Source organism: Fukomys damarensis, unplaced genomic scaffold (genome assembly GCF_012274545.1).
Source record: "Fukomys damarensis isolate Sample0158 unplaced genomic scaffold, DMR_v1.0_HiC HiC_scaffold_22, whole genome shotgun sequence".
Taxonomy (NCBI): domain Eukaryota; kingdom Metazoa; phylum Chordata; class Mammalia; order Rodentia; family Bathyergidae; genus Fukomys; species Fukomys damarensis.
The window spans coordinates 23662394-23678690 of NW_022900934.1; the positions used below are offsets into that span (position 1 = coordinate 23662394).

Below are 16297 nucleotides of genomic sequence, written 5' to 3' on the forward strand. Positions count from 1 at the left end.
AAAAAAAAAAAAAAAAAAAAAAAAAAAAGAAATGACATGGTTTATACTTGTTTGCAGCTCATTTCTTTTGTTCCACATTGAATTTGTGAGATTTGTTCATTTGAGGCATATAGTTTAAATTTTTCCATTCTCATTGTAGTATGTTTCATTTTGTATAATATGCTTAATCATTCTATATTTTAAAGCAGGAATATACATTTATTATCATTATTACTGTTGTTGTTGTGAGACAGGGTCTCACTGTGTAGCCCAGGCTGGCCTTGAACTTGCAGCGATCCTCCTGCCTCAGTCTCTCTAGTGCTGGGATCACAGGTGTGCACCACCGTGCCCAGGTGGACATTTCTGGAATGTGGAAGAGAAATCCGCTCTGCACTTGACGGGTGCTTACATACTTTCTAGTTTGGGGCTCATAGTAATAATGCTGCTATTGTCACGAACAGGGTCTGAGGAGGTTCCCACAGCACAGGTAAGGAACCTAAACCCACCCTGCCTGCAGAATAAGTTTGCAGGTTTGCTGACTTCTGCCACAGAAAAGAAGAATTTTCAGGACACAACAGTAAGAGGCATAAAGGAATTTATTAGGCAGATGTAAAAGTACACACTCAAAGAAATGAGAGGGAGGGATCCTATTTCCTGGAACTGGAAACGTTTCTGCTGCTCTTGAGGAGACAGAAACCCAAGAGAAAGGTAGCCCAAGCGCCAGAAGGGTACAGGCTAAATTTACAGCTATACTTTTTTTTTTTTAATGAACAATTTAAGCATTCTTTGAATTCTCTCACCTGCTCCTTTATCCTAGGATCAGGCTCCTACTCTTACTTTCTCAACTAAGGCAATGTATGGACCTACAGCATTCTTGAGGGATTTTGGATGTGACTGGTCCAGAAGGAGAGGAGTTTGTGGACAGGCATAGCCTTGAGTAACTTCAATTGTGTCCTAGAAGTTGCATTCTTCTTAAAAGCATAGTTGAGAAAGGACTTGGGCTTAGGCCTTGAGGACCCCAAAATAGGGCCAGGAAGCCAAAACTGGAGTCGGCGGAGTCATCACCCTCCAGGGACTGCACGAAATCATCTGCCAGGTGTCCTGCAGCTGTCGGGGACTTCCCCAGAGCAGGATCAGGCAGGCCACTGGCTCAAGGGCACATGGGCCCTGCATGAGCACTGGGTAAACACTGCATAGAGTATGTAATTTCCAGTGAAGTAAAGATCATGTTGTTTGCACAACAGCCTGAGACACTTAAAAACACCACAACAAGGAACCCTTTTGGGTACCCTGCTGAGGACCCCTCCCAGTGAGTGGGAGATCTACTTCCTCATCCTTTGTATCTTTTAATTGCGTTTGTTTGCCACGCTACCTCCTCCATCTGAGGTCTCATTTTTCGTCACCATTGGACATGACCCTCATGTTCCAGTAACACAATTTTTAGTTATGGGTTTCCTTGTCTCTTTTCTACCCATCTATTTTTTTCTATCCTATCTCACTATGGCTAATTTTCTATGCTTTTCCATAAACCTAAGCAAACATCTCTGTTAGAGCATACACCTAGGAGGCATACAGCAACTTTAGTAGATACACCATTGTAGTTATGTTACTGGGTGCTGGGTGCTACGGGATGTTTCCAGAAATTCTTTCCAGATTCTTGTTGTCTCGAATGAAGAATTGGACAAGACATGCCCCCAAAGTAGTGACGTTTTACATTATTAAAGGCAGGAAAAGAGCTAGGCTCCGAAGAGATCAGACCACAGAGAAAGAAGGGGCGGTGGTCACAAGATTAATGGCCAATGTCTCTTGTAACCTCCATTCCTCAGACTGACGTCAGATGTAGGCTGTCCAATCAAAACCCTGCTTGATCTCCTACAAGAAGAACTGAAGATAGCTCCTTCTGACTGGACCCGGGTTCGGGGCCTGGGAATTGTTATTTTGCACATGTGTCCTGGATCTCCAAGACATGCCCAAATCTCCTGCCTCAGTTGTACCAAAAACTTTTTCTTTTCTTTTGGAGATAGGTTCTGGTCTTGAAGTATGTGGCCTAGGTTGGCCTTGAACTTGCAGCAATTTATCATACTAACAGCAGTGTATGAAAGTTCTGAATATTCTATATTCTTGCCAATATGGCCTTTTTCTTCTTTCCTTTCTTGCTTGTCATTTTTTGGAGGAGGGTTTGAGACAGGGTCTCACTATGTAGTTGAGACTAACCTAACCTGGAACTCACTATGTAGCCTAGGCTGGTCTCGAACTCACAGAGATTCTCCTGCCTCAGCCTCCTGAGTGCTGGGATTACAGTCATGCACCACCACGCCTGGTCATTTGATATGTCTAGGTTCCAGATGAGTATGGTATAAAAGAGCACTGGTTGGTTATTATGCCTGTATCAAACTTATACATCTTTAGTAATTACTAACTTTGCACATTTACACATAACATTTAGTCCTCAGATGTATACATCCCTAATCTCAGATATAGCTTTTGCTTTTTTGTTTGTTGCTTGTTTGTTTTTCCGGTACCAGAAATCAAACTCAGGACCTTGCACTTGACAGACAGGCTTGGCACCACTGAGCTAAATCCCTGGCTCCTCAGATACAGAGTTTTAAATATACTATAGTAGTCCCCAAAAGTAGCTGTTCATTTAATCAGAGTTATAAATTGATTCTTTAAAAGTTGTTTTTTTTTAGGCAATCATGGCTTGTGTTGGTCTTGCCCAGCTCCTTGCTGTCCACTTATTATCTCTTGGGCTGTTTCACCAAAGCCTGCCATTTGCCTATATCAACCCCTTCCCCTGGGTTTCTGTCCTTAATCTGAAGGAGAGATGAGGGGTGGCAGTTGTTTTTCTGGAGCTGCTTTGGGGCCTTGCCTCCTGGAGGAACAGAAACGCTTGGATGATGGATCTAGGAGCCCCATTGGTAAGCTGTGGCTTTCGCATGACTTGCAGGTAAAGGCTGGAAGCCACACACAGCCATCACCTACATGGAACTGCTGTAATCAGGAAGAGACAAACTTCATAGTAAGGTTAAGCAAGCGTGGGCCAAATAGCACTACCAGCAGTTTTAAAAATCCAAACTGTGCCAGATACAGCTGTAAGCACTGTACATCTAGAATAGAACACATAGCATACTTGTGAAGGGAAAAAGTTCAAAAATTTTGTTTCTAAACCTTGACAGTCTTTTTTTTTTTTTTTCAAAACAAAGTTTTTTGTTGTTGTTGTTGTTGTTTTCCTTGTGGTACGATTGAACTCAGGACTTTGTGCCTGGGTGGCACCACTGAGCTAAATTCCCAGCCCCAAAGTAGCTTTTTTTTTAGTATATGTGTTGCCCAAGCGAGCACCAGTAGCTTTTTTTAAACAATCATATTTTTAAGTACTTAAGCAAAGATTAAGACAGTGAAATAATAGCAGTTTATCTATGACAGAGAAGTAAGCAAGCCTTTTTAGTATACATGGCTTGAAAATATTAGCATTGGGTCATAAAAATAAACCCATAAACAGATCAAGTAAGCCATAGATACTGATTATAGCAAAATAATTTTTTTTCTTAAAACTAGTTGTTATTAGAATGTTAAATAAGCTGTGCTTATATAAATTATTAACTGTAGGATATCTTAAAATGATGAATCAATCTCAATCACTTGGAAACTTATTATTTATTATTATTATTATTATTTGGTACCAGGGATCGAACTTGCATCCTTGCACTTGCAAGGCAGGTGATGGAACCACAGAGCTAAATCCCCGGCCAGAAACTTATTGTTTAAACTTATCATTAAACATCATTTTTAACTTATTGATCTATATAGTTTGACAAAAGTCTCCATTTTCAGATACTTATTCCTTTAATAACTCTGAAAATTATTTAAGGGTTAGATATATTTTGATCTTATATATACATAATCAGAATTTTTTTTTTGAAACAGGGTCTTGCTATATAGTTCAGGTTGACCTTGAACTCACTATATAGTCCAGGCTGGCCTCAAACTCATGGTGATCCTCCTGCCTCAGACTCCCAAAAGCTGGAATTACAGGCATGCACCACCATACCCAGCTATATCAGAAATTTATGAAATACATTTAATAGACCCAAATATATTCAGATGTTCTGTTATAAACATTTATTCCATTTATATTTACCTATAAAAACCAAGATATTAAACCAACATAACATTATTTCTTTGTCAAAAGAAACCCTAAAAGTCACTATGCTTGAAATATAGAAAGCAATGGGCATTGTATCTTAAATTTTAACAAAGATAAATATCCTCATTGGCTAACAACTTAAGCAAAACATATTTTACCAACTTTAAAGACATTTTACTCTTACCAATTTATTATTATTATTATTATTATTTTGTTTTGTTTTTTGAGACAGGGTCTCACTATATAGTTGAGACTGACCTGGAACTCACTATGTAGTCCAGGCTGGTCTTGAACTCATAGCGATCCTCCTGCCTCAGTCTCCCAAGTGCTGGGATTACAGGTGTGAGCCACCATGCCCGGCCCTACTCTAACCAATTTAAATAAACTCAGTTTAAGATTTACCTAACTGATGTGAACAAAAGGCATTTGGACTAATTTGTTTATATTTTATCATGTAGGTACACAAACATGAATGTATCAACATATATATCTATATATATATAGATATAGATATATATATATCTTTTAAGGTTTGATGTAATCGCAAACCTAGCAGTCTTTATAGGTATTGTTGGGCCTGGTGTGGTGGCGCATGCCTGTAATCCCAGCACTGATGAGGCTGAGGCAGGAAGGTCCCTGTGAGTTCAAGGCCACTGGGTTATATAGTGAGATCAAGGCCAGTTTGAACTACATAGAGATCCTGTCTCAAAAACCAAATAAAAGAAAGAAAAAAGAAGCAATTTTTTAAATTGTTGTATTTTAAAGAGGTCTCCTTTAACATATTTTTCCCTTTTAATCCCAAGTTTTAACGTTGCATTTTAGTTAGGGCTGGCTGGGATAACCAGCAAGCAACCTTGAACAACTGGTGTTTCAGTAAGGATCACAGAGAATTAAATCAGGTGAAAAACCAGTGTATAGAACTGAAAGGGAGAAGAAATAAGATGTGCTACAAAATTTAAATATAGAGCAGCTGTGGTAGTTCCTTGAGGAATTTTATAGCAGTTGACCATGCTGAGTTTTGAATTAAATTTTGCTCTAGACTGTTCTTAGAACACAGTCTGGCAAAGGCTTGTCTGTTGGCTGGTGCAAGAGTCCGTGGCAGGGATATATTTCAGGTCACATGCGCGGCTTTGGGAGATTCCTTCCGGAGTTTCACCAGCGGGCCAGATATAACCTTTTATCTGAAAGCCCCCACTGCCAAGGGGTTTGGGTTAGGTCAAGATGTGGGGTGAATGCCCTCAGCTGCATCTGCCTCCGGGGCTGCTAGAGCTCCGTCTAACCCTGGAGCAGTCTGTTCTGCTGAGGTGGAACCCTGGAGACCCCTGGGCGTCCTGGGCTGACACCTCCACTAAGACCCTCATTACCTAGGGCCACCCAGAATGGGCTACTGAGAGCATTTGTCTCTTTGCTTCAGAGCCTGGAGTCTCTCATATAGATAGGTTAATGGGTGACTAACAGACAAAAAGAACACATATGAAAATTGCAGTCAATAAATAATCGTCACAAACACAGACCAACAGACAAGAAAACATATAGAACATGTTAAACAATGACATTAAATTAGAGCGCACTATTAGATGTATTGCCCATATGGTACTACAATAATAAATATTTTTTAGTCATAGTTGTAATTTAGAGCAGTTACCTAGAATTCTCCTTATGGGCTAATTGATGGCACAGATCCTGGTTTCTCAAAACATACATTTTTCTTTTTTATAATTCATATATGCCAAGCCGGGACACACTGTAGTATTTCACCTTGAGTGATACAGTCAGTCAGCCCTGATAACTGAGGTGATCCAGCCAACTCCTCGGTGACCCAGTCACCTTCTCTGAAGATGTTGACCATAAAGAAGTAATAGCAGCAAATAAACATATGAAAAAATGTTCAACATCACTGGTCATTTGCGAGATGCAGATGAAAACAACACTGAGATTCCACCTCACCCCAGAAAGAATGGCTGCTATCAAGAAATCAACCAATAACAAATGCTGGTGGGGTTGTGGGGAGAAAGGAACCCCTGTTCCATTGTTGGTGGGAATGCAGACTGGTGCAACCACTATGGAGATCAGTATGGGATACCTCAAACATCTAGGATTAGAGGTCCCATTTGACCCAGCTATTCCTCTGCTGGGTATCTTCCCCCATAATTAAAAGAATCATACCACAGAGATATATGCATATCCAAGTTTATAGCAGCACCGTTAGCAAAAGCTAAAACTTGGAAACCGCCCAATTGCCCATCAACTGGAGACTGGATAAAGAAGATATGTTGTTGTTTTTTCTTTCTTTTTCAAAAAAAATAAAATGGAGTACTTCTCAGCTATAAAGAACAAGAACCTAGAGTCATTTATAGCTAAGTGGATGCACATTGAGGCCATACTCTTAAGTGAAATTAATAAGACACACATATGTAAATACTGAATAGCTTCTCTGGTGTGAAAAACTAAGTGTAAATAAGGATCAAAATGAATAATATTGTGTAATAGGAAGAAAAGGTCTAAAGTAATAGGGGAAGTGGAAAGGGTAAGAGAAAGGTAAGAAGGGAAAAGAAAAAATAAGAGAAAAGGAAAAAATGGAAACAAAGTCTTTGTAAACAGGGAAAGGTGGAGGGGGTGAAGGGACAGCTGGGGAATGGGGAAAAAATAAGAAGCAAGACCTGTCATGTAAAGGTACAAGATCCCAGTGATGAATGTAACTATATTGTATACCTAAAATGCACAATAAACTTTTGAAAAAAATAAAAACCAAAAAATTTGTTCCTGGTCTCAGTCTGGCCTTCTGGTGCATGTCTGGTGGGTCACTGCAGAAACCCAAAACAGCTCAAGGGACAAAGCAAATTCCCTTGTTAAAACCCAAAGGCCTAACACCAGAAGCTCCCAAAGGGCTCAAAGGACAAAGAAATAAGAGGGAGCAAGGTCAGTTGTTGGAAAGGGAGTTACCAGAATTCAAAGCTGGAGGCTTATCACATTTTAGGGCTTATTTTTCTGCTCTACTAAATAGTGGTAGAAAGCAACTGATGTTGGCCAAAATGGAAAGATAAGGAAATGTCCCTTAAATAAAAGTAATCTCAGCAGCCACATGGGACCATCCAATCTCCTCCTCATCCAGGGTCGGTTAGTTGAGAGTGGCTAATGCTCAGTGTTGTACTTTTTCCTGCTGTGGCCTGTCAGATTTCTTACCAAAGTTTTAGGCAGCACTTTCAGCTCTGGGGTCCCAACAAACTTGGCTCATAACCCATCCCGCAAGCCAGCTAAGGAGACAAGTGCTGTGTAGGGTAGGAGAGGCGCTTCATGCAGTACGGCCAACCTAGGAAGCGCAGAACGGTTTCAGACCTGTCTTTGAGGGGCTGGCAGAAGCTCTGGGACTAAGACAAGGGTTGCAGCTAGGGATGGCGCTGAGGAAGGTGTCGGGGACAGATGTTTCTGAATGCCCAGGCATGCATGAACTGAGCCTGCCCATTCAAGTCAGCAGGAGCACACAGCTGAGAGAGATTTCTAACTTGAGCCAGAATAAGGGTTGGCTTTTATTGACTATGAGTGAAAAAGACAAGGAGTAGCAGAGATTTTCATATAAACTTTGGGAGCCATGTTTCCTAAGGGATCACCAGAAGGGGTGCAGCTCCCTGGCCCCAAAATAAGACAAATCAACTAACTAGGACCATTAGCTGGGCCATGCCATTGCTGATTAGGAAAGCTTGACGGATTCCCAGGGGAATTTGACTGGAAGAATTCGAGGGATTGAACAAAGGATTAGAAGACTGACCACAGGTAGAGCTGACTTTTTCACTGGGGACTCACCCGTCCCACCTCACACTGTCCGATCTCAGTCAATTTCAGGGTCCGGGTAATCCCTGGAGTGGGCTGGAACAACAAAATCTGTCACCAGCTGGCATGTGTCCTTGCTTTTTAGTAATAGTGGAAATTAAAATAAAAGCCTAAATTTACAAGAAAAGCTTTCATTGAAAAGTTAGAGGGAAGACAGGAAAGGTCTCCAACTGAGGTAAATGACACAGAGATTTAGATTTGCCCTGTGTTGTTTTTGCTGAGACAGAGTCTTGAGACAAGATGCAAACTGACTCTGTAGCCCTGGCTGGCTTCAAACTCGTGATCCTCCTGCCTCAGCCTCCTGAGTGCTGGGATCACAGGTGTGTGCCAACATGCCGGTACACACATATTTTAGCAGCTTCCTTCCTTACTGTTTGTTCATCTGTATTAGTCACTTTGCCATCACTAGGAAAAAAATATCTGACATGTACAACTTAAAGTAGGAGAGGCTTGTTTTGTTCATGGTGGCTGTGAGGTAGAAACAGCATGGTGGGAGGGTGTAGCAGAGGAAAGCTCTGCAACCCATGGTAGCCAGGGAGCAGAGAGAGAGAGGGAGAGAGGAAGAGCCGGAGTAGAAAGATATTCACCCACAAGGCACGGCCCCCGGATACTCCCCCTTCTCCTGTGCCCCACCTCCTACCTGCACACTTAGGCAGGAACTCATCAATGGTCGAATCAGTTCACGTGTCCCCATAATCCAACACGATCCAAAAAACACCACCTCTCCGCACACTGAGACTTTGGGGGGACGTTCTACATCTAAACCGCAACAGCGTCCTTGGAGCTTGCCAAGTCTATGTTTGCCCCCTCAGCTCTGTTTCCTCCGCGGTAGCCGCAGTGATCTCTCCAAGTGCAAATCAAGTCACATCCCCCTCTTCTCAAACGCCTCCAGTGGCTTCTGTCTCACCCAGATCAAAAGTCAAAGTACTTGTAATTGGCTTACACGGCCCTGTGTGATTTTTTATTTCGAGTCAGGGTCTCGACTCCTATGTAGCCGAGGCTGGCCTCAAACTCACAGCAATCCTCCTGCCTCAGCCTACCGAGTGCTGAGATTACAGGCGTGCACCCCCATGCCCGGCAACCCTGCATGATTTGCCTTCTGCTGCTTCTCTCCCCTTTGCCTGGACCACTTGAGATACACTAGCTTCTTCGTCATCCTCAAACAAAACATGCTTCCTCCTCCAGAAGCTCTCACTTGTTCTGCCTACCTAGATTGGATTGCTCCTCCCTCGGCCGTTTTCTTACTTCCTTCAGATTTCAGCCCAACTGTCCCCTTATGATATGGGCCTTATTTGACTCCCTGTGCCTAGTGTCTCTGACATTTAAAAATTTACTTGTTTATTATGTCTCTACCCATAGTAGTAGTTGGATGAGGACAAGGGCTTCTTTGGTTCTCCGCTATGTTGCCACATCCCTACTTCTAAAGCGTTGCCTGGGCCCCAGAAGTCACTTGATAAATACTTTTCTAATAGATGCACGACAAATTTCAAATTGTAGCAAATCCAGAAGAGTAACATCAGGTTACTAAAATGCCACAGCAGATAAGGAAGCCTTGAAGGAACTAGGAATATTTCGTTTAGAGAAAAAAGACTTGGGAGAACAGGATACATATATGATTTCAGAGGTCAGATGGCGAATTTGACATGCTGACGACTTCCAGGTATGGAGAGGCCACAACTATGTGAAGTAGCCAGTTCTATTTCTGAATTATTGCATCAGGAATTTATATTAAGTAAATATCTATTTCTCTGTGACTTTCTTTCATTCATTAATCTGTTCTCTGGAGTTCCACGGGACAAATTTAATCCCCTCTTCACTTGCAGCTGGACAAAAATGAGACCACAAGAGGTGTATTTAAGGAGATTAGAAAACAAACAAAATAAGACAGGAATTTTGTTTTTGCACAGAGGAATATGCGTACTGTAAAATGACAGGATTGAGGGTGAAAAAGTTGTGAGGCTGTGAGAGTAAACAGAAGAAGGACACAAATGTCCAACTGAGATGTCAGATTTTAAACTCCTACTCTGTGGAGTATGATGAACCGTTTCCCAAGTAATCAAGGAAATAGCCCTTACTGAGTTGGATCCGCTCTGGGAAGTATGCAGAAATCCTGAGACCAGTGAGTGAGTAGCAAGGTTGAGACTCTTCATGAGAGGTTTGTCACATGCACGTACACAAGTAACATCCTTTGGTGACACGAGAGATACTGGGGAAGCCAGGCATTGTGGCTCATACCTGTAATCTTAGCACTTGGGAGGCTGAGGCAGGAGGATTGTTTCAGGCCAGCCTGGGCAGCATTGGGAGGGACCTTGTCTGAAAAAACATAGAGAGAGGGAGAGGGAGAGAGAGAGGGAGATAGAGAGAGAGAGAGAGAGAGAGAGAGAGAGAGACAGACAGACAGACAGAGACAGAGAGAGAGACAGAGAGAAGAGAGAGAATATTAGAAGAAAAAGTTTTGATTTCTTTACACTGGATGTGTGAATAATACCATCTACCAGGAAATGGTAATATCTGACCTTCTTTCCTAATAAATTTGCTGGCTATATTAATCTAATTTAAAATGAGATCACAGAATAAAAGTGTTTCTGTGACTATAAAATTATATATAAATGAGAGATTATTATTATTAAACTAAGTTAAATTTTGAATTAAATAACTTCCCCTTTCAAAAATTTTCAATTATTCATTTATCTAGCCATATATTGGCTAACATTTAAACTCCTGGCACTATTCTAGACACAAAGAGATATTCTTAGATACTAAAGATCTTGCTCCAGAGGGAAAAATAGTTAAATTTTACCTGTGAAGCTTAGTATAACTTCTTAGCATAGCATAGCTTACCATAGTATCTTGTAACAAATTGTCTCATTATATCTCCCACAATATTTTCTTTCATAACCTATCTTCAGAGCAGCCACTTTAGACTACTCTTCTAATATAGGGAGCACTTTCACCCACTTGCCTTTATACTATTAAACTAGTGCAGAATCCACTTATTATTTATTCATTCAACAAACACATATTGGACTCTTGGGCTAGGCATTGTACTGGATGTCCGGAACACAGAGATGAATAAAATATAATCACTGCCCTCCAAGATCTTAGCCTGAGAGGAAGAAACACCTTCCTCTTCTTCATGGACTGAAATTCTTCTGTTTCTTCATATCCAGATAAAATCTGTGGCCTCTGTGTAGCTTTTCCTAATCCCTTTCCCTCAGTACACAGCTATACTCTCCTTTTCTATTCCTTCCATGTTAAAGTGAGTTTTTGTATATTTCTCCCTGTAGATTAGGATCACTTGGACAGAAATCACGTTTTACCCCAGCTCTGCATCTCCACTAGCAGTTAGAAAAATGCTTTAGAAAAAAAAAAGCCTTGGCTGACTTGAAGAAAGAACGGGATGTTGAAACTGTTATGGCTCCTGTGTAGGTGTTCCCTCAAAGCCTCATTCCCATGTGTAGGGCTTTTCAGAGGTGGCTGGATCTAGGGTGTGTAATGCTGGGATTAAGGGTGTGTGATCACTGAATTAGTCCACTGATGGGTTTGGCTGTGGATTATGGGAAGGTGTGGGAAGCCTGGAAGGGATAAAAGGGAGAGGCAGGGCAGGGCGTGGTGGCGCACGCCTATGATCCCAGCACTCCGGAGGTTGAGGCAGGAGAATCACTGCAAGTTCGAGGCCAGCCTGGGCTACAAAGTGAGTTCAAGGCCAGGCTGAATTACGTAGTGAAACCCTGTTTCCAAAAGGGTGTGGGGAGGGCTACTTTGCCGCTTTGCTGTCTTCCTGTGCTCTGCCTGTCATGCACTGTTTCTCCTCTGTGATGCCCCTCTGCCCGGCCACCCTGCCTCGGAGCCAGCCAACCATGAACCAAAACCGCTACAAACTGTGAGCCAAAACAAAACTTTCCTCCTTCAACATTTGGTATTGGGTATTTTGTCTCAGCAATGAGAAAAGTAACTACAACAAATTTAAACTTCAACCAGGTGTGGTGGCACATACCTGTAATCATAGCACCCTGGGAGGCTGACACAAGATCGAACCTGGCCTTGGAAACTTAGTGAGACCCTGCGTCAAAAAAAAAAAAATAAATAAATAAAAATAAATAAAAAAGAAATTTAAACTTCAGAGTAACTGAAGGGAGGCATAAAACCAAGTCATACATGTTAAGCTGAATTTAAAAACGGATGAATACAGTAAGCCAGGCCACCCAGATGGAGGCTTTTAGAATATTTTTGGGAGTCACTTGTTTAAATTTATTCCAGATGCGTTTATTTATCATGTAAACTGCAACTGGGCCTCTAGTAGTCTGGCCGCCAGGGGCCAGAACTAAGCCAAACATTCTGAGGTCATTCTCTAGAAGGGAAGTGGAGCTTCTAATACCCTTAAAGTTTGTCCCCACGTCAGCTGTCTGGAGTTAGGAGCTAGGATCAAGGTTGTCAGATCTGGCAGGCATGTTAGAGGGAAGCATTGGCCTGTCCAAGGTCCCACAGCTGTAACCAGCAGCAACTGAACCATCCGTTCACTCTGCCCTGTGTAGAAACTCCTGGAGATGAGGACCAGACTTTCCTCTTGAAACATCAGAGTGACTCAGCTCACTGTTTTCTTGCTTCTTTGCTTCCCCGACTTTTGGATGTGGACACGAACCTTCAGGGAATCCCCTTGCTATGATTTGGCTGTAGTTTGTCCCTGCTAAACCTCACGCTGAAGCTTAGCCGACAGTGTAATGATTTTTAAAGGCGGTGAGACCTTCAAGAGGTGGAGCCTAGTGAAAGGATCAGATCATGACTGCTCTTGTGAGGGGTTAATGCTGGGTTTGTTCGGTGGGTTTGGCTGGCAAGAGTGGAGCAGTTCCTGTGAGAGCAGGTTGTTATAAAAGAGCAAGCCCCATCCTTTCCCATCTCTTGCTTGTCCTCTACCCATGTGATCTCTCTTGCATGTACGCCTGCTATATGATGCCTCCACCGTGTTGTGAAGTAGTCAGAAGGCCTTCACCAGAGGCCAAATAGATGGGCCTTCCAACTTTCAGCCTCTAACACTGTGAGTTAAATAAACCTCTTTTCCTTATAAAGCACTCCGCTTCAGGTATTTCACTACAGCCACAGAAAATGGGCCAAGACACCCTCCGAGTAATCCTATTACCTCTACAACCTAAGATTCCTGCTGCCTCTCGTGGCAAGCTGTAGCAGCTTGGATTATTTCTCTTGGCTCTTTTTTAAAAAAATTAAAATAAAATTATTATAGTAAAAGACACATTGGCATTGATCCTGTCTCCTGGCTTTTATAAATAATGTTGCTATGAACATTCACATGTAAATATTTGTGTGGATGTTTGTTTTCAGTTCTCTTGGGGATATACTGAGTGGAATTGCTGAGTCATAGAGTTGTATGTTTAACTTTTTGAAGAACTGCCAAGTTATAGTCAAAGTGGCTATACAATTTTACTTTCGCAGTGGCACTGTGTGAAGGTTCCAGCTTCTCCCCCATGCTTGCCAACCCAAGTCATTTTCTGTCTTTTTTTATTATAGCTACTCTTGATGATGTGAAGTAGCCTCTCATAATCTTGATTTGTATATCCTTAAGGACTGATAATGTTGAGGGTCTTTTTATGTGTTCATTGGCCACTGGTATATTTTCTTTGAGAAACGTCTGTTTAAATCCTTTGTCCATTTTTAAGTTGGGTTGCATTTGTCTTTTTATAGTTTTAAAATATATATTCTAGACACTGTGGGTTAACTTTTCACTTTAATAATAGTACCCTTTGAAGTGCAAAAGTATTTTATTTTGATCAAGTCCAATCTATTTTTTTGTTGCTTACATTTTTGTATCATATTTAAGAAACTACTGCCCAATTCCAATAAATAATTATTAGGTTTTCTTCTAAGCAGTTTATGGTTTTAGATCTTACATTTAGGTCTTTGATCCATTTTGAGTTAAAGTTAGTCGTGTGTGATGTTGAGATTCCAAATTCATCCTTTTAGCATATTGATATTCTCTTGTTCCCTCCTCTTTTATTTCTTGGAAAAATGTTATCAAAGATTGATGCTAATTCTTTAGATTGATGTTAATTCTTCTTTAAGTATTTGGTGGAATTCACCAAGGAAGTAATTTGGACCTGGGCTCTTTGTTAGGAGTTTTGTTTCTTTTATCTGCTTTTTGGAGACAGGGTCTCATGTTGCCCAGGTTGGCCCCAAACATCTGACTGACTCTCCCACCTCAGCCTCCTAGCTAGGATTCCAGTGTGGGAAGTTTTAAAAAAACCACTTCAATCTTTATTTGTTATAGACCTATTTAGATTTCTATTTATTTTGAATCTGGGCAAAACTTTGTATCGTTCTAGTAATCTGTTCATCTTATCAGAGGTATCTAATTTGTTGGCATTATAGTTGTTTACTGTATTCCCCTATATTCCTTTTTATTTCTCTAATGTCTGTAGGGAGAATCTTCTTTAATTCCTAACTTTCATAATTTAAATCTGCTCTTTTTTTCTGGATAATCTAGCTAAACATTTGTCTGTTTTGTTTATTTTTTTCAAAGAACTCTCTTTTAATTTTGTTGATTTTTCTTTACATCGTTCTTGTCTCCATTCACTTGCTCTCATCCCTATTACTTCCCTCTGCTTGATCTATGTTGAGATTGCTCATCTTTTTCTAGTTTGTTAAGGTGGGAAGTTAGGTTATTGATTTCATTATAACCACTTACAGGCTGGGGATTTAGCTCAGTGGTTCGGTAGCCTGCCTTGCAAGCACAAGGACCTGAGTTCCATCCCTGGTACCAAACCAAACAAAAAACACTTACATTTCCCTCATTTAACTGCATCTCATACATTTTGGTATGTAGGATTTTTGTTTTCATTTATCTCAAATTATTTCCTAGTTTATCTTGCAATGTTTTACTTTGACACAGTAGTTACCAAGGATTGTGTTGTTCATACACGTATTTGTGAATACCCCAGGCTCCCTTCTGCTGTTGATTTCTAATTTAATGCCATTACAAACAGAGAACATATACTTACTGTTCAGTTCTGTTGAATTATTGAGACTTATTTCATGGCCTAACATATCTATTCTTGAAAATAGTCCATATGTGCTGGAGAAGAATCTGCATTCTATTGTGGGGTGGAGGATTTTATAGAAGTGTTAGGGCTAGTTGGTTTAAGAGTGCTGTGATGGGCTGGGGATTTAGCCCAGTGGTTCCACCGCCTGCCTCGCAAGTGCAAGGACCTGAGTTTGATTCCTGGTACAAAAAAAAAAGAGTGTTGTTAATGTCTTTCATGTTTTTATTAATTTTCTTCTGTTATTGAAAATGTACTAGAGAAATTTCTGACTATTATTGTTGAATTGTGTGTTTCTTGCATCAATCGTCTAGCTTTTGCTTTATGTATTTTTGGCTCCATTGTCAAATACACATATGTTTATAACCGTGACGTATTCCTGATAGGTTGATCCTTTTCTCTTTACAAATCTCTTTCTTTTCTCTTTACAAATGTCTTTATTAGTGCTCATAACTTTTTATCTTAAAGTCTAATTTGTTTGAAATTTATATAGCCACTCTAGTTCTCTGATACTTGCTATTTGCATGGGCAGATGTTTTTATCTTTTTTTTTTTCCCTTCAGTACCAGGAATCAAACTCAGGACCTTGTGCTTGCCAGCTAGGTGCAGCACCACTGATCTAAATCCCTGGCTGTACACTTTTTTTTTATCTTTTTATTTCCAACCTATCTGTAGCTTTGACTCTAAAGTGTATCTCCTGTAGACAACATCAAATCGCATCTTGCTTATTGTTTGGTTGATAATCTCTGTTTTTTAGATTGTTAATCCACTCACTAGTATTATTCACATGTAGGATATACATCTGATATTTTTCTTGGGGTTTTCTATTATATTTCACTCTTCTGCTTCTCTGTTCCCCTTTTCTACATTCTTCTGCATGACATGGATATTTTATAGTGAATGGTTTTGATTCTCTGAATTATTTTTTTAAAAAATAGAGTCTCACTATACAGTCCAAGCTGGCCTTGAACTCACTATATAATTTAGGCTGGCCTTGAATTCTCTCTTTTTTTGAATTCTCTACCCTTCTTCCTCAGCCTCCCAGTGCTGGAATTTCAGGCATGCAGCACTATGTCTTGCTGATTTTGAACAATGTATTTCTGAATTATTTTCTTGGTAGTTGATAGAGTGTTTAGAATATATATCTTGTCAGAATCAGAATCTACTTTGGAGTTTTTTCTTTTATTTAAACATTTTTATTTATTGTTTTTTGGGCCAAATCCAGGTCCTTGTGCATGCTAAGCAAAAACTCCACCACTTAGTTATGTACCTGGACATTCTTTTTTTTTTTTTTTTTT

At 40.5% G+C, this 16297-nt stretch overlaps 1 protein-coding gene across 3 annotated transcripts in view; it reads right to left on the reverse strand.

The window, feature by feature from the left end:
• The window catches only part of Procr (protein C receptor), a 38129-nt gene that overhangs the window by 9930 nt on the left and 11902 nt on the right, over nt 1-16297 (reverse strand). Inside the window, exon 5 of one of the 3 annotated variants that reach the window (XM_033767156.1) lies at nt 11981-12014. The exons of the other annotated variants lie outside the window; for them this stretch is intronic. Within the exon in view, the coding sequence (XP_033623047.1) occupies nt 12004-12014 (11 nt within the window). The 3' untranslated portion in view covers nt 11981-12003. Of the gene's footprint in view, nt 1-11980; nt 12015-16297 lie in introns of those variants that run through there. 3 annotated transcript variants of the gene reach the window in all.